This window comes from Coffea arabica, chromosome 1e, assembly GCF_036785885.1.
Source record: "Coffea arabica cultivar ET-39 chromosome 1e, Coffea Arabica ET-39 HiFi, whole genome shotgun sequence".
In the NCBI taxonomy this organism is placed as follows: domain Eukaryota; kingdom Viridiplantae; phylum Streptophyta; class Magnoliopsida; order Gentianales; family Rubiaceae; genus Coffea; species Coffea arabica.
In genome coordinates this window covers 7,689,892-7,709,449 of record NC_092311.1, presented here as the reverse complement: position 1 = coordinate 7,709,449, position 19,558 = coordinate 7,689,892, and the positions used below count along the sequence as shown (strand labels likewise).

At 35.0% G+C, this 19,558-nt stretch overlaps 2 protein-coding genes and 2 long non-coding RNA genes across 5 annotated transcripts in view; 1 reads left to right on the top strand and 3 right to left on the bottom strand.

Moving 5' to 3' along the window:
* LOC140008496 (uncharacterized) overlaps positions 1-19,558 on the top strand; it is a 47,150-nt gene that overhangs the window by 19,127 nt on the left and 8,465 nt on the right. The gene's annotated exons all lie outside the window — the stretch shown is intronic.
* LOC140008499 (uncharacterized) lies at positions 208-1,366 on the bottom strand. Its single transcript, XR_011815889.1, has 2 exons — positions 1,141-1,366; positions 208-408 (listed from the first exon to the last, which is right to left on the bottom strand). It is a non-coding gene; the product is annotated as an uncharacterized lncRNA (long non-coding RNA).
* On the bottom strand, positions 3,916-4,158 carry LOC140021233 (uncharacterized). Its single transcript, XR_011825119.1, has 2 exons — positions 4,062-4,158; positions 3,916-3,969 (listed from the first exon to the last, which is right to left on the bottom strand). It is a non-coding gene; the product is annotated as an uncharacterized lncRNA (long non-coding RNA).
* LOC113718119 (uncharacterized) lies at positions 4,748-6,673 on the bottom strand. The gene has a single exon (XM_027243038.2). It carries the CDS (start codon positions 6,671-6,673, stop codon positions 4,748-4,750), a length of 1,926 nt encoding a protein of 641 aa, XP_027098839.2.

The window sequence follows — 19,558 nt, the reverse complement described above, 5'->3', positions numbered from 1 at the left end:
GCAACATAGCTGCCAACAATCACAAAACGTTCATTGAGTAGCAAGGAGAAAAAAAAAGCCAACATACGAAAAGAAAGCCAACATTCATTTCCAATAGAAGATCAACCCAAATACATATATATATATATATATATATATATATATATATATATATATATATATATATATATATATATATAAATGTTGCCTCAAATGAGTCATAAACCATGCACCATCCAAAATAAGCCATTCAGTTACAATACTAGTGATTTCCCATCCACAATAGAGAGTAGTAAAGTTCTATACAAAAATATGAGCACGATTCCCATCTAGAACAAAACATGAGCACGATAGGCCTTGTAGTCTTCAAATCAAAAACCATCTTCACAGCAATGACTGGCTTCTTCTTCTTGGGAATCGTGTTAGAACCTACACGTTACCAAAATTGAAGCAATGAGCACTGGTGTTAAAACTGGAACTACACTTCTAGATAGGCACCATATTAAAAAAAACTAATGTCACTCTAATTTGAAATTATAGCAATCTAAGTAAATTGCTTAACACAAAAATAAAGTGAAATTATAGCAAATAAGACATTGGATGTATATTCTGTGAAATATAGAATAACAATACAAACACAATAAATATCTGCATGTTCACAAATATATATGCAATAACAATAACAATAACAACAATAAAATCCTAAAATCATTGAGAGCCTAGATGATCGTGAACCACACAGTATATCAAGAAAAAAAAAACACACACACACACACAATCACAGGTGCCTCTTTTTCCTTAGCACAAAAAAAAAATTCTGATACAGAAAAATTTAGATGAGTTCGACAAAGAAAAAAGTGGAATACATCCCAACATTCAAACACCTTTGCTTTAAAAACACTAAAGTTTTGGTTGCAACATCCAGCACCTCAATGGCTGTAATTAAACATGAACAAGATTTCAAGCACCTAAATCAGCCTCAAGCAACTCAATTGCATTAAATAGGAATCAGATTTGGTGGAACCAGATTTCAAGTGCCATCAAGCAACTAAATTGACATCAAGCAACCCAATTGTATTAAAAATGAATCTCTATTTTGTAGAACCAGAATTCAAGTGCCTCAATTGTAATAACTATGAAGAGCAAACAATTTATTTATACCTGACACAGAAGTTGCTTATTTGCGCAAGTCTTTCAGCTGGTTAGCTAACTCATCATACAGGCTTCTTGTTTCTGTTTGTTGCTGTTGCAAGGTCTTAATCAACTCTTGCTGAGCAGTGAATTATTGAGTTACTTCTGCAGCTCGTTTTTCTGCTTCATTTGCTCTTTTTCGGCTGTCCTCAATCTCATGCCTCCAGCGTTCTACCTCAGCAGCTTGCTTCTTGGTTGCACTACAACCGCGGATGTGTCCAGGTATGTAACCAAGTTCTTGCTCGCATATTTCCTTGTTAGTAATTGAAGTTGTAGCCTGCAATTCCCTCATTTTGTCCTAGGCAAGTAAAAAATATGATCATTATGTAGATGGAATGGATGTCAATAATTTAAAAATCCATTATCCAAGTGAAACAGCTTACCAAGGTCTCTTTTGCTTTGTCATTTACCAGCCCCCCTGACTTCTTTGACTTTCGACTTAACTCAAACATGTCTATCTCTGAAAGCTCGACATCTTCTTTCCTTTTCTGTCCAAATTTTCAATTTTTTCATTTTCAGTCATATGACAAAAAGGATGTACATGTATAAGTATTGGCTGGGTTTCAGATTACCTTTTCCTTAACAACTCTTGCAAGCGATTTTGTGCCAACAGTAGTGTGGCAGTCATTTTTGGCACGATTTTGCTTGTTACGTTCACTAATTTTCTGCCACAAATTATTGAAAATTTTAACTAACAAAGATTAGCAAATTTGTGAAGTGAAATCTGAAATTTAATAAAAGGATAGGTTATTTTGACAAGCTAACCTTAAATTCATCATTTTCAAAGTAGCTGACCAGCCACTTCCAATCTTCTTCACTCACACCTTCAGGAACTTGCCTCAATGCTTCTTGCCTTGATTCAAAACTCTGGAAATACTTGTGAAGCCGATATCGATGGTTTCGATATTGTGTGTTTAACTACCTATTAATAGCAGTTTTTGAGGTGATGTGCTCTGGAAATCGAAAGTCATCCTACAATAACAGTGCAATCTACTTAAAACCAAGCAAATCTATGTGAAAATGACATATTAAATCTAAGGAAGATTTGAGTGCAAAAGTAGTGCAAATCTAAAGCAGTAAAATCTCTCATACTTTCTGGATGAAATTAGAGTATTAGCAGGTTAACAAATACCGTAACCATGTTGTATATGCCTTCTCGGTCACCGGGATTGAGATGGGACCACTTTGGAACATTAAGTCTAGCAGCTTTCCTAACAACACAACCCCCTTCTGTGATGAAGTATTGAGAATCCTTCCTAACAATCCGCCGAATACAATCATCAATTTCAATGGTGAGCGTCTCATTAGTCTCCCTTTCTTTTGATAATGATAGATTTCGTGTACGTCCTCTTCTTCTTGCTGACAGCAGCATAGCTATTAACAAATATCAGTCCATACATTACTTTGACCACATTAACAAAGTCAGTCATGAAATAGAAACTTGGTTTTTAATTTCGGCCGTGAAAATGAAGCCTAACTTACCATTTTCTTGCTCATCCGAAACTGGAATAGTCTCATTTTCTCCGTATGCACGAGACTCAGATGTCTGAGGGTGTATCATCCTACTCTCACTAGCAATTTCTCTAGGTGAAGAAGTTGGAGTGACAGATATTGCATTCTCTGAGGATACACTCTTGGATGCACTTCTTGGTTGATTGCTTCCAACTTAATTAGGTATTGCAGGCTGTTGTGCACCTTGAGCTTTTCTCTGCAGCATTTGGCCTCGCTTTCCTGGTCCAGCCATCTAAAAGTAACAAGAAGTTAATGTTACAGCATAGTATAATTTAGGAATAAAAACTAGTTAGCCGGAGTTAAAGAGATTAAACTTAGTGTCATGTAGTCCTCATCAATTTCACCTATTCCGAATCGATGTCATTATCACTAAGAATCTCCTCTTCGTCTTCCTCATTGTTAGACTCATGTTCATTCACTTCATCATCATCATTAATGAAGTCTTCAAAGATGCCATTTGAGCTATTTTTTGACTTCTCAGCATGTACAATGGATGAAGGTACAGCCTTCGGTATCTCATTGTCTTCTCTTGAAAGTAATGGTGGATTGTCGAGGTCTATTATAATAGTGAAATCCCTAGTTGCTTCTTCTTGATATATTTCCTCAACAATTGGTTCTTTTTCTAAATCTTCAGGAACATCATACAAGTGCCTTGGACTGAACCTCTCGACGACAAACCAGTTTTTACCTAGTTTCAAGTCTTCAAGATAAAAGACTTGTTGGACATGTTGAGGGAGGACATATGGTTGGTCTTCATACCATTTTCTGGACGAATTGACACTTGTGATACCCCATTCTTTGTCCACTTGCATCCCAGCACTATCATCGGTCTTCCACCAGTCACACTTGAATACTATAACCTTTTTTTTCCCGAGCCAGTATCTTACTTCAATAATTTGTTGTATCACACCATAAAAATCGATCATATTGTTACCATGCTCACCTCTAACTACAATACCACTGTTTTGAGTCTTTCTTTGCCTTTCCCGATTTTCCGTGTGAAACCTATACCCATTAACCATGCAGCCCGTATACATGCAAACTCGGTTGTCTAGCCCAAATGCTAATGCTCGAAGCTCGCCATTGGAAGCCTCGCTGCCATACATAACCTAGTAAGGACAATTTCACCTAAATCAGTAATTTATTGTATTAGAGATAATAAAAAAAAGTAGGCTGTCCAAATGACACTACAAACATACACGCTGTTTAACCCATTTTGCAAATTCTCTATCGTGCCTTTGGTCCACATTTTCAGCACTCTCTGCCTCCAACTCCATTTTATGCGCACTATAGACAAAAACAATAAACCCATAAATTTTTTATGAACATAGCAAAATATAGAACAAAGGTACAAGCTTTAATTAACATTAAAAGCTTACTTTATATAGTCCTCAAGCTCATCACAATTGTTCAATATAAATGTATGAATTTTTTCCAGCTCTGAGTCAAGGAAATTGCCCCTTTTGGGCCCTCCAAATGGATGACCAGGGCATGAAAAAATGCACAATTCACCAGTATTATATCCCCTATCATTGTTTCGTTCAGGCTTGTTGAATATCATATCAATATTGTCTAGGTACATAGAGCAGAATGTCAAGCATTCTTTATCTATGTACCGCTCAGCAATGCATCCCTCTGGCCGGGCCTTATTCCCAACATAACTTTTCAGCACTGCCATATGTCTTTCTCAAAGGAAAATAAAAGAAATTAGAAGATTGCAGTGGTCTTTAATAAAAAAAAAACTTACAAGGCTATATGTACAACTCTCTACCTCTCAAATGGGAACATCCAACGATATTGAACTGGACCGCCAAGGATAGCTTCAGCAGGCAAGTGAACCATCAAGTGCATCATTATATCGAAGAAAGCTGGAGGGAACAACCTCTCTAATTTACATAAGATGACTGCAATTTTTTGGCCTAACTCCTCCAGAACCTCTCTATGTAATGTTCTAGCACATAATTTTTTGAAGAATTCACTTAACTCGAATAGCACTTGCCGAACTTCTTTTGTTAAACTTCCACGGATTGCAAGTGGGAGTAGCCTTTGTATAAAAATGTGGAAGTCATGACTTTTCATTCCAGAAATTTGAAACTGGCCATTCTTTATACATCGGCAAATGTTTGAGGCAAACCCATCTGGATATTTGACAGAATTCAACAACTAACAGGCATGTGGCATGATATAAGAGTCGCCATTTGGAATCAAATGCATGTAGCTCTTTTTTCAAACCCAAATCCTTCAAATCTTGACGACACAACCAGTGGTCTTTGGTTTTGTTTTCAATATCCATAATTGTGGCAATGACAGCCTCTGAGACATTTTTTGACACATGCATTAAATTCAAATTATGCCTAAGAAGGAGGTCTGCCCAATATGGTAACTCAAAGAAACAACTTTTCTTTGTCCAGTTCAAACCACTCTCAGAACGCTTGCGTTTCTTTGCATTGGATTGCGCCTTGGTCTTCCCAAAATTTACCTCCATATTTTGTACCTGATCCAAAATTTCATTTCCAGATAAAGGTGCAACAGGATTCCTAAAGTCCACATTGCCATCGAAAGGTTTTTTTTCTCGCCGCCAAGAATGGTCAATGGGTAAGAAGCGGCGATGACCTGTGTAACACAACTTTTTTCGGTGTGGTAAATGTACGTAAGTTGTCTCAACCATGCAAATAGGACATGCTTGATACCCTTTCGTACTCCATCCGGACAGCATTGCATAAGCTGGAAAATCATTTATAGTCCATAGTAAAGCTGCCCGGAGGTCAAATTTCTTGCCACTATATGCATCATATGTTTCAACACCAAGCCACATTTCATTCAGTTCATCTATTAGAGGCTCCATGTAAACATCAATCTCATTTTCCGGGGATTTAGGCCCAGGAATTAGCATTGATAGGAAAAAGAAAGGATCTCTCATACACTTCCAAGGGGGCAGATTGTATGGCACTAGATAAATAGGCCAGATGCTATAAGCACTACTCATGGTCCCAAAAGGATTGAAACCATCAGTTGCAAGACCTAACCTCACATTTCTAGGATTAACGGCGAAGTCCGGATGCAACCTATCAAAGTGTTTCGATGCTTCACTGTCTGCTGGATGCCGCATGATGTTATCATCATGCACACACTTTTCTTTATGCCATCTCATATCTGAAGCTATTTCTTTGTGGGTATATAATCGTTGCAGCCCAGGCTTCAAAGGAAAGTAACGCAAAACTTTGCATGGAACTCTTGAACCTGCCATCTTGTAGCGAGGTTCTTTACAATTTAGATTTAGACAAGTGTCTAAATTTTCATTTTCCTTGCAGAAGAGAACACAATCATTGACACAAGCATGGATTTTTTCAGATTTAAAACCTAAGTCTCGAATGAGCTTCTTAGCATCAGCAAAAGACTTGGGAACTGTGGCTTCAGGAGGTAGTGCATGCCTAAAAATTTCCAGCAATGCATTGAAGGACTTTATAGTCCACCCGCTCATTGTTTTCAAATGGAGGAAAGTGACTACAAAGGATAGCTTTGAGGAAAAATGATTCCCTGGATATAGCTCCTTTTTTGCATCTTCTAACAATTTAAGAAAGTTATCTGTGTCACTATGATTCGCATTTAGACTATCATCCGTTGATTCTTCCCTACCAGCCCAATTGTCCCCCCATTGTGCTGTCCCAATGTCGTGCAACATGTCATTTAAATCTTCAGTATCACTATCCTCCTCTCCATCCCCATGTTCAGTACTATCCCCACAATTTTGGTGTCGAAATTGTTCCCCATGGTGTATCCATCTTGTGTAGCTTTTACGAATGCCTTGAGTCAATAAATGATCCTCCACAACTGTTTTAGTTTGGTTACAAAAATTATTGCATTGTGTACATGGGCATGGGATTTTCTGATTTTCAACTTTTTGAGAATATGCAAACTTGAGGAAATTTTTGACTCCGAGTTCATAAGCCTTATCCTTCCTATTGCTAATCTTCATCCAAGTTTTATCCATTGCCTAGATATAGACACATCAGGCTTTAGTACAAAATACTTTTCTAATATCAAACTAAAGAGAATAATTTGTTAACTAGCCTTTTCAAAAATTAAGGCTACAAGTCATATGAAAAGTAGCCATAAAAGTAATATGAAAATTCATATGAAAAGCCATGAAATCAGTATCATATATCAAGAAAAGTAATATGTAAAATGCAACATTTCAGAAGCCCAAATTGCCTCGGATAATGGCAAGGAAATGAAGCCTTTTGGGGGCAGGACAGAAGCCATTGGATAATGAGCTAACAAAAATAGGGGAAAATTAAAATGTAGGTTCAAAAATGGCAAGGAAATGAAGAACAAAGAACAAACTTCAGTTGAACTTACCTGAGAAATGTATAGCTTTCCCCAATTGCCTCGGATTTGCTGGTGCTAAAGAGCTCAACGCGGTTGCGGGTCAATAGAGGGGAGAAAGGGCTATCGTCAGTGGTGAAGGAAATGCCGAAGAATAAATTATGGTGCTAGATAGCTTGGACTTCAGCGGCTGATGGTGGTGGATAGCGGCGGACTTCAGAGGTTAACGGTGGTGAGCGGCATTTCGACGCGGTTGCGGGTCAATGGAGGGGAGAAAGGGTCATCGTCAGTGGTGAAGGAAAGGTTGAAGAATAAAGCTCAAGTTGCTGGGTAGCGGCGAACTTCAGCGGCTGATGGTGGTGGATAGCGGCGGACTTCAGCGGCTAACGGTGGTGAGCGGCATTTCGAATCTACGGGAAGGAAGGGTTAGTTCACCATAGGAAGGAAAGACTGAGAATGAAATTTGTCTAAGTGTTGGAAGAGAGAAGCGGCGAGACTTTGTTTGTGTGTGAACAACAAAAAACGACGTCGTTTTGTAGAGATTTCAACCACCCGCCTCGCGCCTCTTTCAGATTTCAGACTGGCGCTCTTTTTTTTTGGCATCTAAGCACGTCTTTGAGATTCCAGGATTCACGCCTTTAGCTTCATACATCTTTTTTCTTTTTTTTTTAACCAAAATTTTTTTTCAGGTTTCTTTTTTCATACTTAATCTCTTTTTTTTTCCTTAATCTCATCTATAAATATCAAATAAATTATTTGATATTGGTTTCTTTTTTGTGCATGTATATATATGTGTGCTTGTTTGTGTCTATATACATCTTTTTGGGTTTGGATAACTCAATATACAAATTATTTAAGAAATTACCTTACAATAAAACTTACACAATAAAACATGTTTAAAAAATTTAACATGCATAGAATCGCTTATATACAGTATAGCACTTCTTACTCATGCTTATACTACTCTTTGTCTATTACTTAGTTTTTATAATAAATTAAAAGAAACATGTAATCAAATATTTTGTTAAATGTGTGGCAACTCTCAATCTTATTGCACAACAGATATTTTACTGAATAATTTTAATTTCGTATATACCCATTCCATATGAAAATAATTATTACTTATGATGTATTACACGTTATACTAATCTTTCACAGTGCTAACATTAGACTACAAATTATATTCAATTACACTTTTTCAAATTATTTCAGTTATTGATTTTTGGGGGTTGTTATAAGAAATAATAAACAATTCGTGAAAAATTTTTTATGCTCAGACATGTCTATTATGTCAACTTAGCAAAAATTACAAATATCTAAAAATAGTTTGTTATTATATCATTTGTATTTTGCTAATACGTAATGAATAGGGGCTAAATTATAAAATTAGGGTGTCATATCTTCGGTGCTTTTGCTCATATAAAAGAATTGGGGGCTAAATAATAAAATTAGGGTGCCATAGTAGAATTAGTGAAATTTGATGAAAATACTATAGAATTGCTTATATACAGTATAGCACTTCTTACTCATGCTTATCCTACTCTTTGTCTATTACGTAGTTTTTATAATAAATTAAAAGAAACATGTAATCAAATATTCTGTTAAATGTGTTACAACTCTCAATCTTATTGCACGACAGATATTTTACTGAATAATTTTAATTTCGTATATACCCATTCCATATGAAAATAATTATTACTTATGATGTATTACACGTTATACTAATCTTTCACAGTGCTAACATTAGACTACAAATTATATTCAATTACACTTTTTCAAATTATTTCAGTTATTGATTTTTGGGGGTTGTTATAAGTAATAATAAACAATTCATGAAAAAAATTTTATGCTCAGACATGTCTATTATGTCAACTTAGCAAAAATTACAAATATCTAAAAATAGTTTGTTATTATATCATTTGCATTTTGTTAAAACATAATGAATAGGGGCTAAATTATAAAATTAGGGTGTCATATCTTTGGTGCTTTTGCTAATATAAAAGAAGTGGGGGCTAAATAATAAAATTAGGGTGTCATAGTAGAATTAGTGAAAGTTGATGAAAATACTGTAGTATACAATGACGCAAAAAGTTGTCACAAAATTGGAACCGGGTAGACTTTCAATGACAACAAGTTATGTTGTCACTGTAGAGAGAGCGTTTGTGACGACTTTACTTGAGTTGTCATAAAATCATTTCCCGCGGCATCAAATGAGATGCGCGCCAACTATTTCGTAACGAGTTGAGAATGACAACTTCCAATGTTGTCACTGATTATGCTTGTGCTGTACTCATCTGTGATGACACCTAATGTCGTCACTGAATTAGGTTATTTGTGACAAGATTTTTGTTGTCACATAAATTTTTGTCACTGAAAAATATATTTCTTGTAGTGAATATTAATTCTTTACACAAAAAAAAGCTAATTATTTGTACGAATCTAAGGAAAAATATTTTATGCAATAACACCCCATTTAATAATAAGAATAATATAAACTACACCAAATAAATTAATCACAACGATAACTATTTTATCCAAATGATCACAAGACATGACAAATTAATTACATCACAAGCAAGCTATTAGATGCCGATATTCAAGGATAAGTAAGAATTGAAATCAAAGTTTATCTGTTTGACAAAAATTGTTAGAAGCAAACAAAATTGTTCTATTTAATTGCTCATCTAAATGGTGCATTGTTGGGTGGATCACAGATTAATATAAGAAAACAGAAAAGTGAATTAGTTGCTTTGTGGACCATTAGTGATTTCCCTGGATATGCAATGCTATCTGGGTGGAGCACTAAAGGTGAATATGCCTGTCCTGTTTGTCACAAGTTTACTCATGCACGATGGTTGACTCATAGTTTCAAACATTACTATATGGGTCATCGTAGATTCTTAGATAGTAAGTATAAATTTAGAAAGCAAGCCTAATTCTTTGATGGCACCGAAGAATATGGAAAGCGACCACCTTTGCAAACTGGGGATATAATTGTGAGTGAATTGGAAGACTTGCAAATTAAATTTGGAAAACTTGTGAAAGGTAATCCGAAGCTGCCTTTTAATTGGAAAAAGAGGAGTATATTCTTTGACTTGTCATGTTGGAAAGATAATATCTTAAGACACAATCTTGACTTCATGCACATTGAGAAGAATGTTGTAAAAACATTTGGGGGACATTGCTGGACATTGAGGATAAAGCAAAGGACCATTATAATTCCCGCCATGATTTGAGAGAAATGGGAATAAGAAAAGAGCTGCATCCCATTGAGACAGAACCTGGAAAGGTGTACTTACCTCCATCTTCCTTTGCAATGGATAAAAAACAGAAAATAATGTTTTACAATGTGCTAAAAAAGGTGAAAGTTCCAAATGGTTATGCAACTAACGTCTCAAGATGCGTTCGAGTAAAACCACCAAGAATTTCGGGGTTTAAAAGTCATGATAATCGTATCCTAATGCGGCAATTGATGCCTATAGCTTTGAAAAAGACTTTGCCAAAATCTGTGCGTTATCTTTTGATTCGATTGAATAGATACTTCAGGTAGCTTTGTTCTAAAGTTATTTGTCCTCAAGATGTGGTTCATTTGGAAAGTGAAATTGCCGTTATACTCTGCGATCTTGAGAAATGATTTCCACCAACCTTCTTCGATGTCATGGTGCATTTAGTTGTTCATTTGGCAATTGAAGTGAAATTAGGTGAGCCGGTGTATTATCGTTGGATGTATCCTATTGAGAGGTACTGCTTGTAATTGTAATTATGCCTTAAATGTTTATTCCTTTTTTGCTTTCTTTGATTTTTGGAACTAATTAGAGAGTTTGGAATGATGATACTTTAGGTGCTTAGGAACATTAAAATCTTATGTTCGAAATAAAAGTAGGCTTGAAGGTTCGATTGCTCAAGGCTACTTGGTAGAAGAATGCATTAACTTTTGCTCATTGTATCTTGTGGACTATGTTGAGACAAACTTCAATCGTCCTGGCAGTAGTCTGTCAGGTTAGGACAATGTGGCTTGTGCTTGTTGATCAAATTGAAGACGTACTGTAGTGTATTGTCAGTTGCTCTGTATTACAGATTTACAGAGTAAATCTGCAAAGTTTTCTTTTTTTTTTCGCCTAAATGATGGACTTTTAAAACTTTGGTGCTGATTGATTATGAGGAAATTTGTAGTCACAAATGAAAATGATAGCTCTAGATTCTAGTATGATTGTTGAAAATTACAAGTGTCTTTGCTAGTACTTGGTAGAACTTGGGTTCTAAAATGCCTATTCTGTTGGTTTTGTTTTCCACCAGCAAATGATTGTGTATTGGACTGCTTGATTTGAGCCAGTAGAGGGTTTCTGCTTGATTTTGTTTGAACTAGTATATAATGTCTGCTATAGGCTTGGATTCTGTATTCTGCTATAGGCTTGGTTTCTTAGGCTCGACTTGCTGTGTAAGCCTAAGTCAAGATAACTTGTTCATTAATTTTAGCTTGTATACTTTATCCATTAATGAAGATTGATGCGCTGCTATAGGTAGAGTTTTAAACCATAAAATCAAAAAAATTATGTTTCACATGATATATAAAGTGTGTACACGTCTACATCTGATGTTTCATCTTGGTACATAAACTTGTTGAAGAAAATCAAGTTTTGATGGAATTGATTGTAAGTCAACGGTCATTTAGTATGTTGATCTTCTAGCATTTGCATTTTCCAAGCTTGCAGAAACTACATGGAAAAGGGAATCGAAAGAAGTTTGTAATTAAGTACGAACAAGTCAAAATCAATTAAAGTTGAGCCTTCTAGCTAATCTTCCTGTTAAATAGAAAATGCACATGTGTTACTGATTTTGGTTTATGCTGGAACTGGAAACTTTGATTGATGGCTTTCACCTTCAAGATTGATGGACCTGGTATTAAATAAATGGTGAATTATGCAGGTATGGCCCGTAGAGGTCGGAAATGTAAGCGAGCTACAAATGGATTGAGAGATGAACCAATTGAGCAACCTCCCTCATGTCATGAAACAAGGCAATAGCCTCCACTTGGAACAAGCCATGAACCAACTGAACAAGTTCAAGGAGAAGCTGCTCGAGCACCTCAATCTCCAATTTAGCATTCTACATTGGGAATAATGCATGAATCAGGTGACCAGGTTACTCAACAAGCTGATGGAGGTCCACGGTCGCATGAGCAATGCCAGGACTCTCCAATTCAACAATCTCCACTTGGAACAAGGCATGAACCAACTGAAGAAAATGAAAATCAGGATTCTCAAGGTCCACATTCCAATGACACCACCTTCATGTCATGCAACTCTGACAATGCAGGTATTGATTACTGTTTTGAACCAATTCCAGAATTGCATTTTTTATGTTCATAACCTGCAGCTTTTTCTCATTTTATACTATAAGGTACTACAAATGATTCAAGTGAAGTACATCAGAAAACACGAGGCCCTACATTTATGAAAGAAATTTGGGGTCGGCCTAAGGACCTTTCACGGATTGAGATTAAACTCGATGACAATGGGATCCCAATAAGTGAGAAAACTTCTTTCTCTGAATTCTTGGGCAGTTTGGCTAGAAATGGTATGTATTGTCCAATAGATGTTGAAAGTTGGCTTAAGGTGCCAAGGAAACTTAAAATAGACATGTTAGAAGTGATAAAGGTAATGGTAACTTCTGTATTATGTATGCTGACTAGAAAAATTACTGTGAAATTATGTTCATTTTCTTATTCCTAACTACGTTTCAAGAAAGGTTTGCTTTGCCTATGGGACTGGAAGCTTGGACCTTAAGATCTATTGGCAAAAAATGGAGAAGCTGGAAGGCAAATTTAAAGGCTACATATTTTGATCCTGCCGTGCCAAATGCTGAAGCTCAGTTTCAAAAGGACATAAGGGTACGGGAAGAACAATAGATCAAACTTTGGGCTTATTGGAAAAGTGACGAATCAAAGGTACAAATCAGCTACAACATTCTTCATAAAGTTTAGTCTATTCAATGCTGTAATCTTGCTTATGATTTTGAAATGTGAAGAAACTAAGTGAGAGGAACAAGAAAGCTAGAGGGGAGAAGAAGATGAACCACACAATCGGAAAAAGTCATTTGCTCATATTCGGAACCATTTGGTGATACCTCATCCTTTTTTAGTTGCTTGTTTTTTTGATTCATACATGTTTCATTATGTTAGCTTGTTTTTTAATTACATGCTAAATGCTAAAACTATAATTAAAAAAATTCAATTTCTTATAGGCCAAACATTTGGGAAGACCTCCTACTAGAGTAAAAATGTTCAATAAGTTTTATACCTATGCCGATGGAACTCCATCAAGTACCATAGTTGCTGAGAATTTGGTAAGGATCCGAGAACACAAGCCTATAAATTGCATTCGATTGTTTTCAGACAGGCTTTTGCAATAACAAGTGTTTTCCTTTATTATGTAGGAAAACATGAATGAGCTGAAAAATCAGCTTCCATCGGATTCGCAAGATCCAGTTGGTCGCAATGATATATTTGCTCAGGTGGTTGGGCAAGACAAACATGGTCATGTTCGTTTGTTTAGTGATGGTGTGAATCCAACGGACTTATGGGAAGACATTCCTAGTCGTAACACATGTTACCGTATAAGTGTTCAACAACAGTCAACATTGGTCCGTTTGGAGGAAAGGCTTCAGTGACAAGATGATGAAATAGCCAGCTTGAAGAAAATGGTTTTAGTTCAACATGGAAGGGGCTCTCTAATTGACTACCCAAGACATCCTTCATCATTATCTAACAATGTGTCAAGCCATACTCCATCGCGAGCCACGCGACCTATTCGAGTAAGTATTCACAACTTCTAAACTTTTACATTTGTAATTTGGAATTTGGCATGAGTTTGATTCTTGTACTTGTTGGATCTTTACTAGGTAGGGAATATGGTTTCACTAAAAAGTTTGTTTGACTCAACAAAAATCGTGGCAAAGGGATATTTACGGAGTCTGAATCCATTGGATGAGGTCGGGGGACAAGCTCTTGGGCCAAACTGGTGTGAAATACAGATACAAGTTGCAATGAGTCCATGTGAGTAATTGATTAGACCGTATGATTTGTAACAAACAATTCAAGATGCACTTGGTGCACCAGTTGCTTGGCCTTATCATTTAGTGGGATATGCACTTAAATACATTGTGGATTTTCTGGAATTTTAGTTCTAGCTATGATGATCTAATGATCCCCTTGGTCTTTGTGCACAGGTGGAACCAGCTGAAGAATGATGGGGACTTCGTGGTTATGACTGAGGGCTCTCAACAAAATGGAAAGTTTGGAAGCTACTTCTACTTCTTTCAACTTGTTAGGGATGAGAGTCTTTTAGTTTGTACACAAGAAAGTCTTTCAAGTTATTGTAAATGAGAATCTTTCGATACATGTTTGGGATTTTAGTACTTGCTTTTAGCACTTGTTTGCGATTTTAGTACTTGCTATGTTTGTACTTGTTATCGACTTTTAATTCAACGAATTATATTTGATTATCGATTTTTTCTTTTAAATTACTATATGCATTCTGCTCTTTGGGATAATTTTACAAGTCCCTTGGGATTCTGGTTGATGGAATGTGCAGCAGGGAGGACTAATCGTAGGTTGCTTCCATATAAAAAAAAAGGGAAAAAACTCCTGGCAATTAAAAGTGTCAGCATAGCTCAGCTTCGAAACAACACTAATGACAAATTGGCATGTCGTCCAAAGCAGTGTAAATTCACATGGCTGCGTGTCCTTAAAGCCAGATATTAAGACAACTCAAAATGCCTTCATAAATTGAATATCCTACTGGTCGCTGCTGATGTCCTAATGCTATACGGACATTTTCGATTATCACAAAAAAAAAGTTTTTTGTTGGCAAAGGGAATGCTATAGCAACATGATTTCCTAACACATTTGAATGTTGCTAAAGATTTGAGGCTATCTCCACATTGGAAGAGACGACACTCGCCCGAGGTGTGAGGAAAGATAAAGTGTCAGGTTAGATTTTTTATACTGACACCTTTAAATGCCGTTAAAGGCCATTTTTGTTATAGTGTCGGTCCAATCAACCCAAAAGCGCCAATAAGTGATCATCACTTGATGTGAATGATGATTAAATTAAACTAAAGAGATTAATCACATTATTAGGTTTATTGACCAAGCAATACTTAAAACAAGTCCTACCTACTGATATAATTTGAAATCACTTTTGTTTGTTTTTTTAATTCCTACAACGAAAACAATGGAATTTGTAAACAACTAAAGGCCGCCACCATTGACCAAACTTGTTTCATGGCCCACTTTTTATTCTTTCTTCTGAGCTTCCACACAAATTTTACTTATTTGCTGCTGAAACCTCCCTCCCCTCCTCTGATCTCAGGAAACTATTGGATTGATATTTTCTGAAGTTTTTATAGAAAAATATACTGTAACGATTTGATATATATTAAGTAAAAAGGTGATTGATAAATGTATTCACGAAAAACGTAAAAATTTTCTGCGGAGAATGGCTTTCTAAACAAAGCTTTATCTTAATTCCAATTTTAAACAAGAAAAAAAAATGGCTGATGCTGCTGCTGATATAACTGTTGATTTTGTGTTATGGAAATTTAACCTTTGTTTTCCCCTCGGCCCATCACCTGCCACCCGGCAACCTCCATCACCCACCACCTATATCCATCTCTGTCACTCGTACCCTTTTTTTCCCACTAGGTTGGAAGATTGTATCCTATGTACCGCAAAGTTGGAAATACAGTTGACTCTGGCCGAGGCTAGATGGCTTTCTAAGATGCATTTAAAAATTCTATTTAGTGCAGCTAATTGTTGGGCATTTCCCTCTCAAATTCTTTAGAGTAGTAGCAGTAGTTAGTACTGTTACTATAAGATACTCGGCTTCTATATTAAACAGACCTGTTCATTGCGAACATCTTAAATAAAATATTCTTCCTAATATTAGGATAAATGATATCAATTTCTGTGTCCTTGCCTTTTGATTTCATGAAATGTGTTAAGTTTGGCTGAAATATTCTGAGTGTGTGTGTGTGTCGTACGGCGGATCTCTATTTGTTGAAATGTAGAGTTGCAAGGTCCCAACATGAAGCAGTCCACACTCCTAGTGCCCTATAACTACTTACATGTGCCTCGAGTTTTTGTGGTGATATATGATTTATATACTAGAACCATTTACTGAATTTGCAATTAATTGACTTCGGCATACAAAATTTAATTACTCAAATTTGCCAGCAATCCGTTTCCTGCCACAACACGGATTGTGGGTCATACACCGGGTAATTCATGTGCGCCTTTGACGTAATGAATTTACAATTTCAGCTTGAGCTTGGGCTGTAATGAATGTCAAGTTTAATCTTTGCCATAAATAGTCTCAAGCAATTAGACCAAATAATAATTGAGAGCTCTTAAATCCATTCAAGATACTCTTTCTCAGCTTCCTTAGTCAACAATTTAACAAAAATAGGGAATTTGTATTAATGCCCCCCCCCCCTTTGTTATACGATTAAAAAAAAGAATTAACCTTTCCTACGCTGGCAGTGCATACACTGTCAGCGTTAGATAAATGATAACTATATAAAATTTGAATTTGAAATCAACTTTTACATATATGTCATGAATCAAATGGTGATAGTATATACACTATCGGTATATATAAGATTTACTTTAAAAAAATGTAGTGTTCAAGTTTTTTTTTTTTTTATAAGTAGAAGATCTCGAATTCAACACTTTTTACTTATATTTTCTCTCTTCGTACCACCCAATCCCTTCCTATCCTAGCAAAAGACTATTTTTAAAAATATAAATAGAAAATTTCGAGCTCAAGAGCCATTCTCATTTGCATTATTTAAATTATTCTAAACTAACGTTCATTTGTTAAAATTTCTTTAAACATACTAGGATGAAGACTGGGGATGGCATGTTAATCCCCCATGATATTGGACTCAACATTCTTGATTATGTAAAGTTTAAGATCTCAATTCTTAATGATATTTACAAATTAACAAAGTAAGTTGATACTCTCATTGTCTCAAAAATTGGGACATTTTTGGGGACTAGCACTTTTATGCACAGTAAAATTGTGTACTGCTACACAATTTTCAGATTCTTCCGATCTTATCCATGTTTGAATATGGAGACAACAGGTCATCGGCCTTTGCGAAAGAGTGCATGTATTATGGTGGGCCTTATGAAATTCTTTTATTGCCAATTGATGGAATCTTCCGAAAGTTAGTACGGTCCATTTTATACTTACTAAAATTGGAATTGAAAACTCCCATTCATTTCCATTCCTCGTCCCTTCAATATAACAGACCTTTATATATTTTAGTGGGCCCTAAAATGCACTTACCAAGTGCAAAGACATTACACTTCATATGGCGCTATCAGATGAAGGGCAAACAACAATCGTGAAGGTTGCTTTCCTCAAAAAGTAGTTTGGAGAAATTTCACCCTTTTGCGTCCCACATATTTTGTCACAAAACCTGTGTTTATCATTCAAAGCCGCAAGAACACCCGGAAACTCGAGCAGGGATATTGCTGGAATCTAAACCCAAATCATTTAAAATTCTTGCATTGTTGAAAATCAATGCGAGACCTGAAATGCGGCAAAAATTTCGGGACGAAGGGAGTATTTTAATTGAGTCAAGTCCATATTGCTATGTTTAATTGGCGTGTATTTATAGCATTAGCAGTTAGCAATTATTCTTTTGTACAAATTTTCCCTCTACTGATTAAGTATTTTTGTTCATTATCTTTTATATAAATTCAATCAGTGATAATTTTGCACTATTGAGTTTGTGGGGAAAACAATCAGTGATAATTTATATCTATATAAATTTGAGAAGGGATTTTTAGGAACAAGCCTCTATGCATCTTCCCACTACCAATTCCATTTTTCTAGTATTTCACATTTAATTTAATTTATAAAATATATTTCTCTCAACTTCTACATCTATTCTTCACATTTGAAATTATCGGTTACTTTTTAAAATCATTTCATTTCAAATTATGGGTTAATATGCATGTTATCCTATTTGAACTTCAACCCATCACGTATCCGATTGCCTTGCGGTATTTATGATTTTACAACAATTAAAACTTCTATAAGATCATAAGAAGAGATAACAAATATAACATCTTTTCATACTTTCTTATTAATTTAAATAAATAAGATTATTCACACTTTAATAATCATTTTGGCTATATAATTTTTATTAATTATACTATATGATAAAACAAATAGTGGAATTGCAAATAATAAAAAATGGAGTGCAAATAATATTGTCTTAAGTAAGAAGTGGCTTCCATGCCTTTCTAATTTAAAAAAGTAGTGACTCCACTTATATAGGAATGTGGTTTGAAGTTTATTAGTGGGAGGGTAAATAAAAAGAAAGCATTGCCAAACTTAGTAAAAGTAAAAATTAAATGACAATAGTTTATCTTTTAACTTAGTAATCCTAAGTAAAAGGGCAAAATTAAATAAAAAAATATTCATGAAATAATGTCATGGATTAAAAAATCAAGAATAGTACCATTTGTGAACTCAAATTATGAAATCATTAAATAAAAAACAAAGTGCTATTAGCCTTTTAATGTGGAATTTTTTTTGAAATATTCATTTTTGATAAAAAAAAAAATAATGATAATAACAACACCAATTCTACCAAAAATTTTAAAAAAAAGTAACATTATAGTTTAAGAGAAAGATATAGAACATTCAACCCTAAAATACTACTTAATTTGTATATATCTGGCCCAAATTTGACATTAGATTTGAATAAGAGTGCAAAACCCAAACACTAAGGATAACTTTTGGTATCATTAATTATTTATGTATTCTTATTGCTGCCTTCATATGTAAATATGTATTTGCTATGTTAAATATAAATATATATATATTGATTGTAGTACTTGAGGATATTATAGATATTATCAATTTTTCATTCCCATTTTTAGATACTAATAATTGCAACCATTGTAATCAATTTTCAATTTTATATTTTCATTATGATAGGTAAAGTTAAATATATTGGGTTGCAGGGATATGAATTTAGAGGTTAAGTATAGGGGGAGGAGGGAGAGAAGAAAATGGTGAGAAGTTGAAAAGTGGCAGGAAAGGTTGAAGAAGAAAATGGGTTACAAGGATGAGCAGAGAAGGGAGAGAAGAAGAAAGGGGATTGCAAGGATATGACAGAAATGACAAAAAAATAATAATAGAGAGAGTAGTACCATGATAGAAGATATGAAAGTTGTAGGAGACATCTGATGACTAGGTGTCGGATAAGAGAAGAGGGAAATGATGGTGATTTTTAATAATTTTGAGAATTCTAAAAACACATATTACGGAGATTTTGTTTTAAAATATACATTAAAGTATATGAAAAATGCTAATCTAAATGCATTCGACAATTATAGGGGCACAAGATAGGAGAAAGATTTTTTTTCTAAAAATGGAAGAAAACAAATTGGTTATAATTTATTTTTTTATATTATAAGTATTGATATATGAGTATAACATAATATGTTTTGTTGGATATTGATAAATTG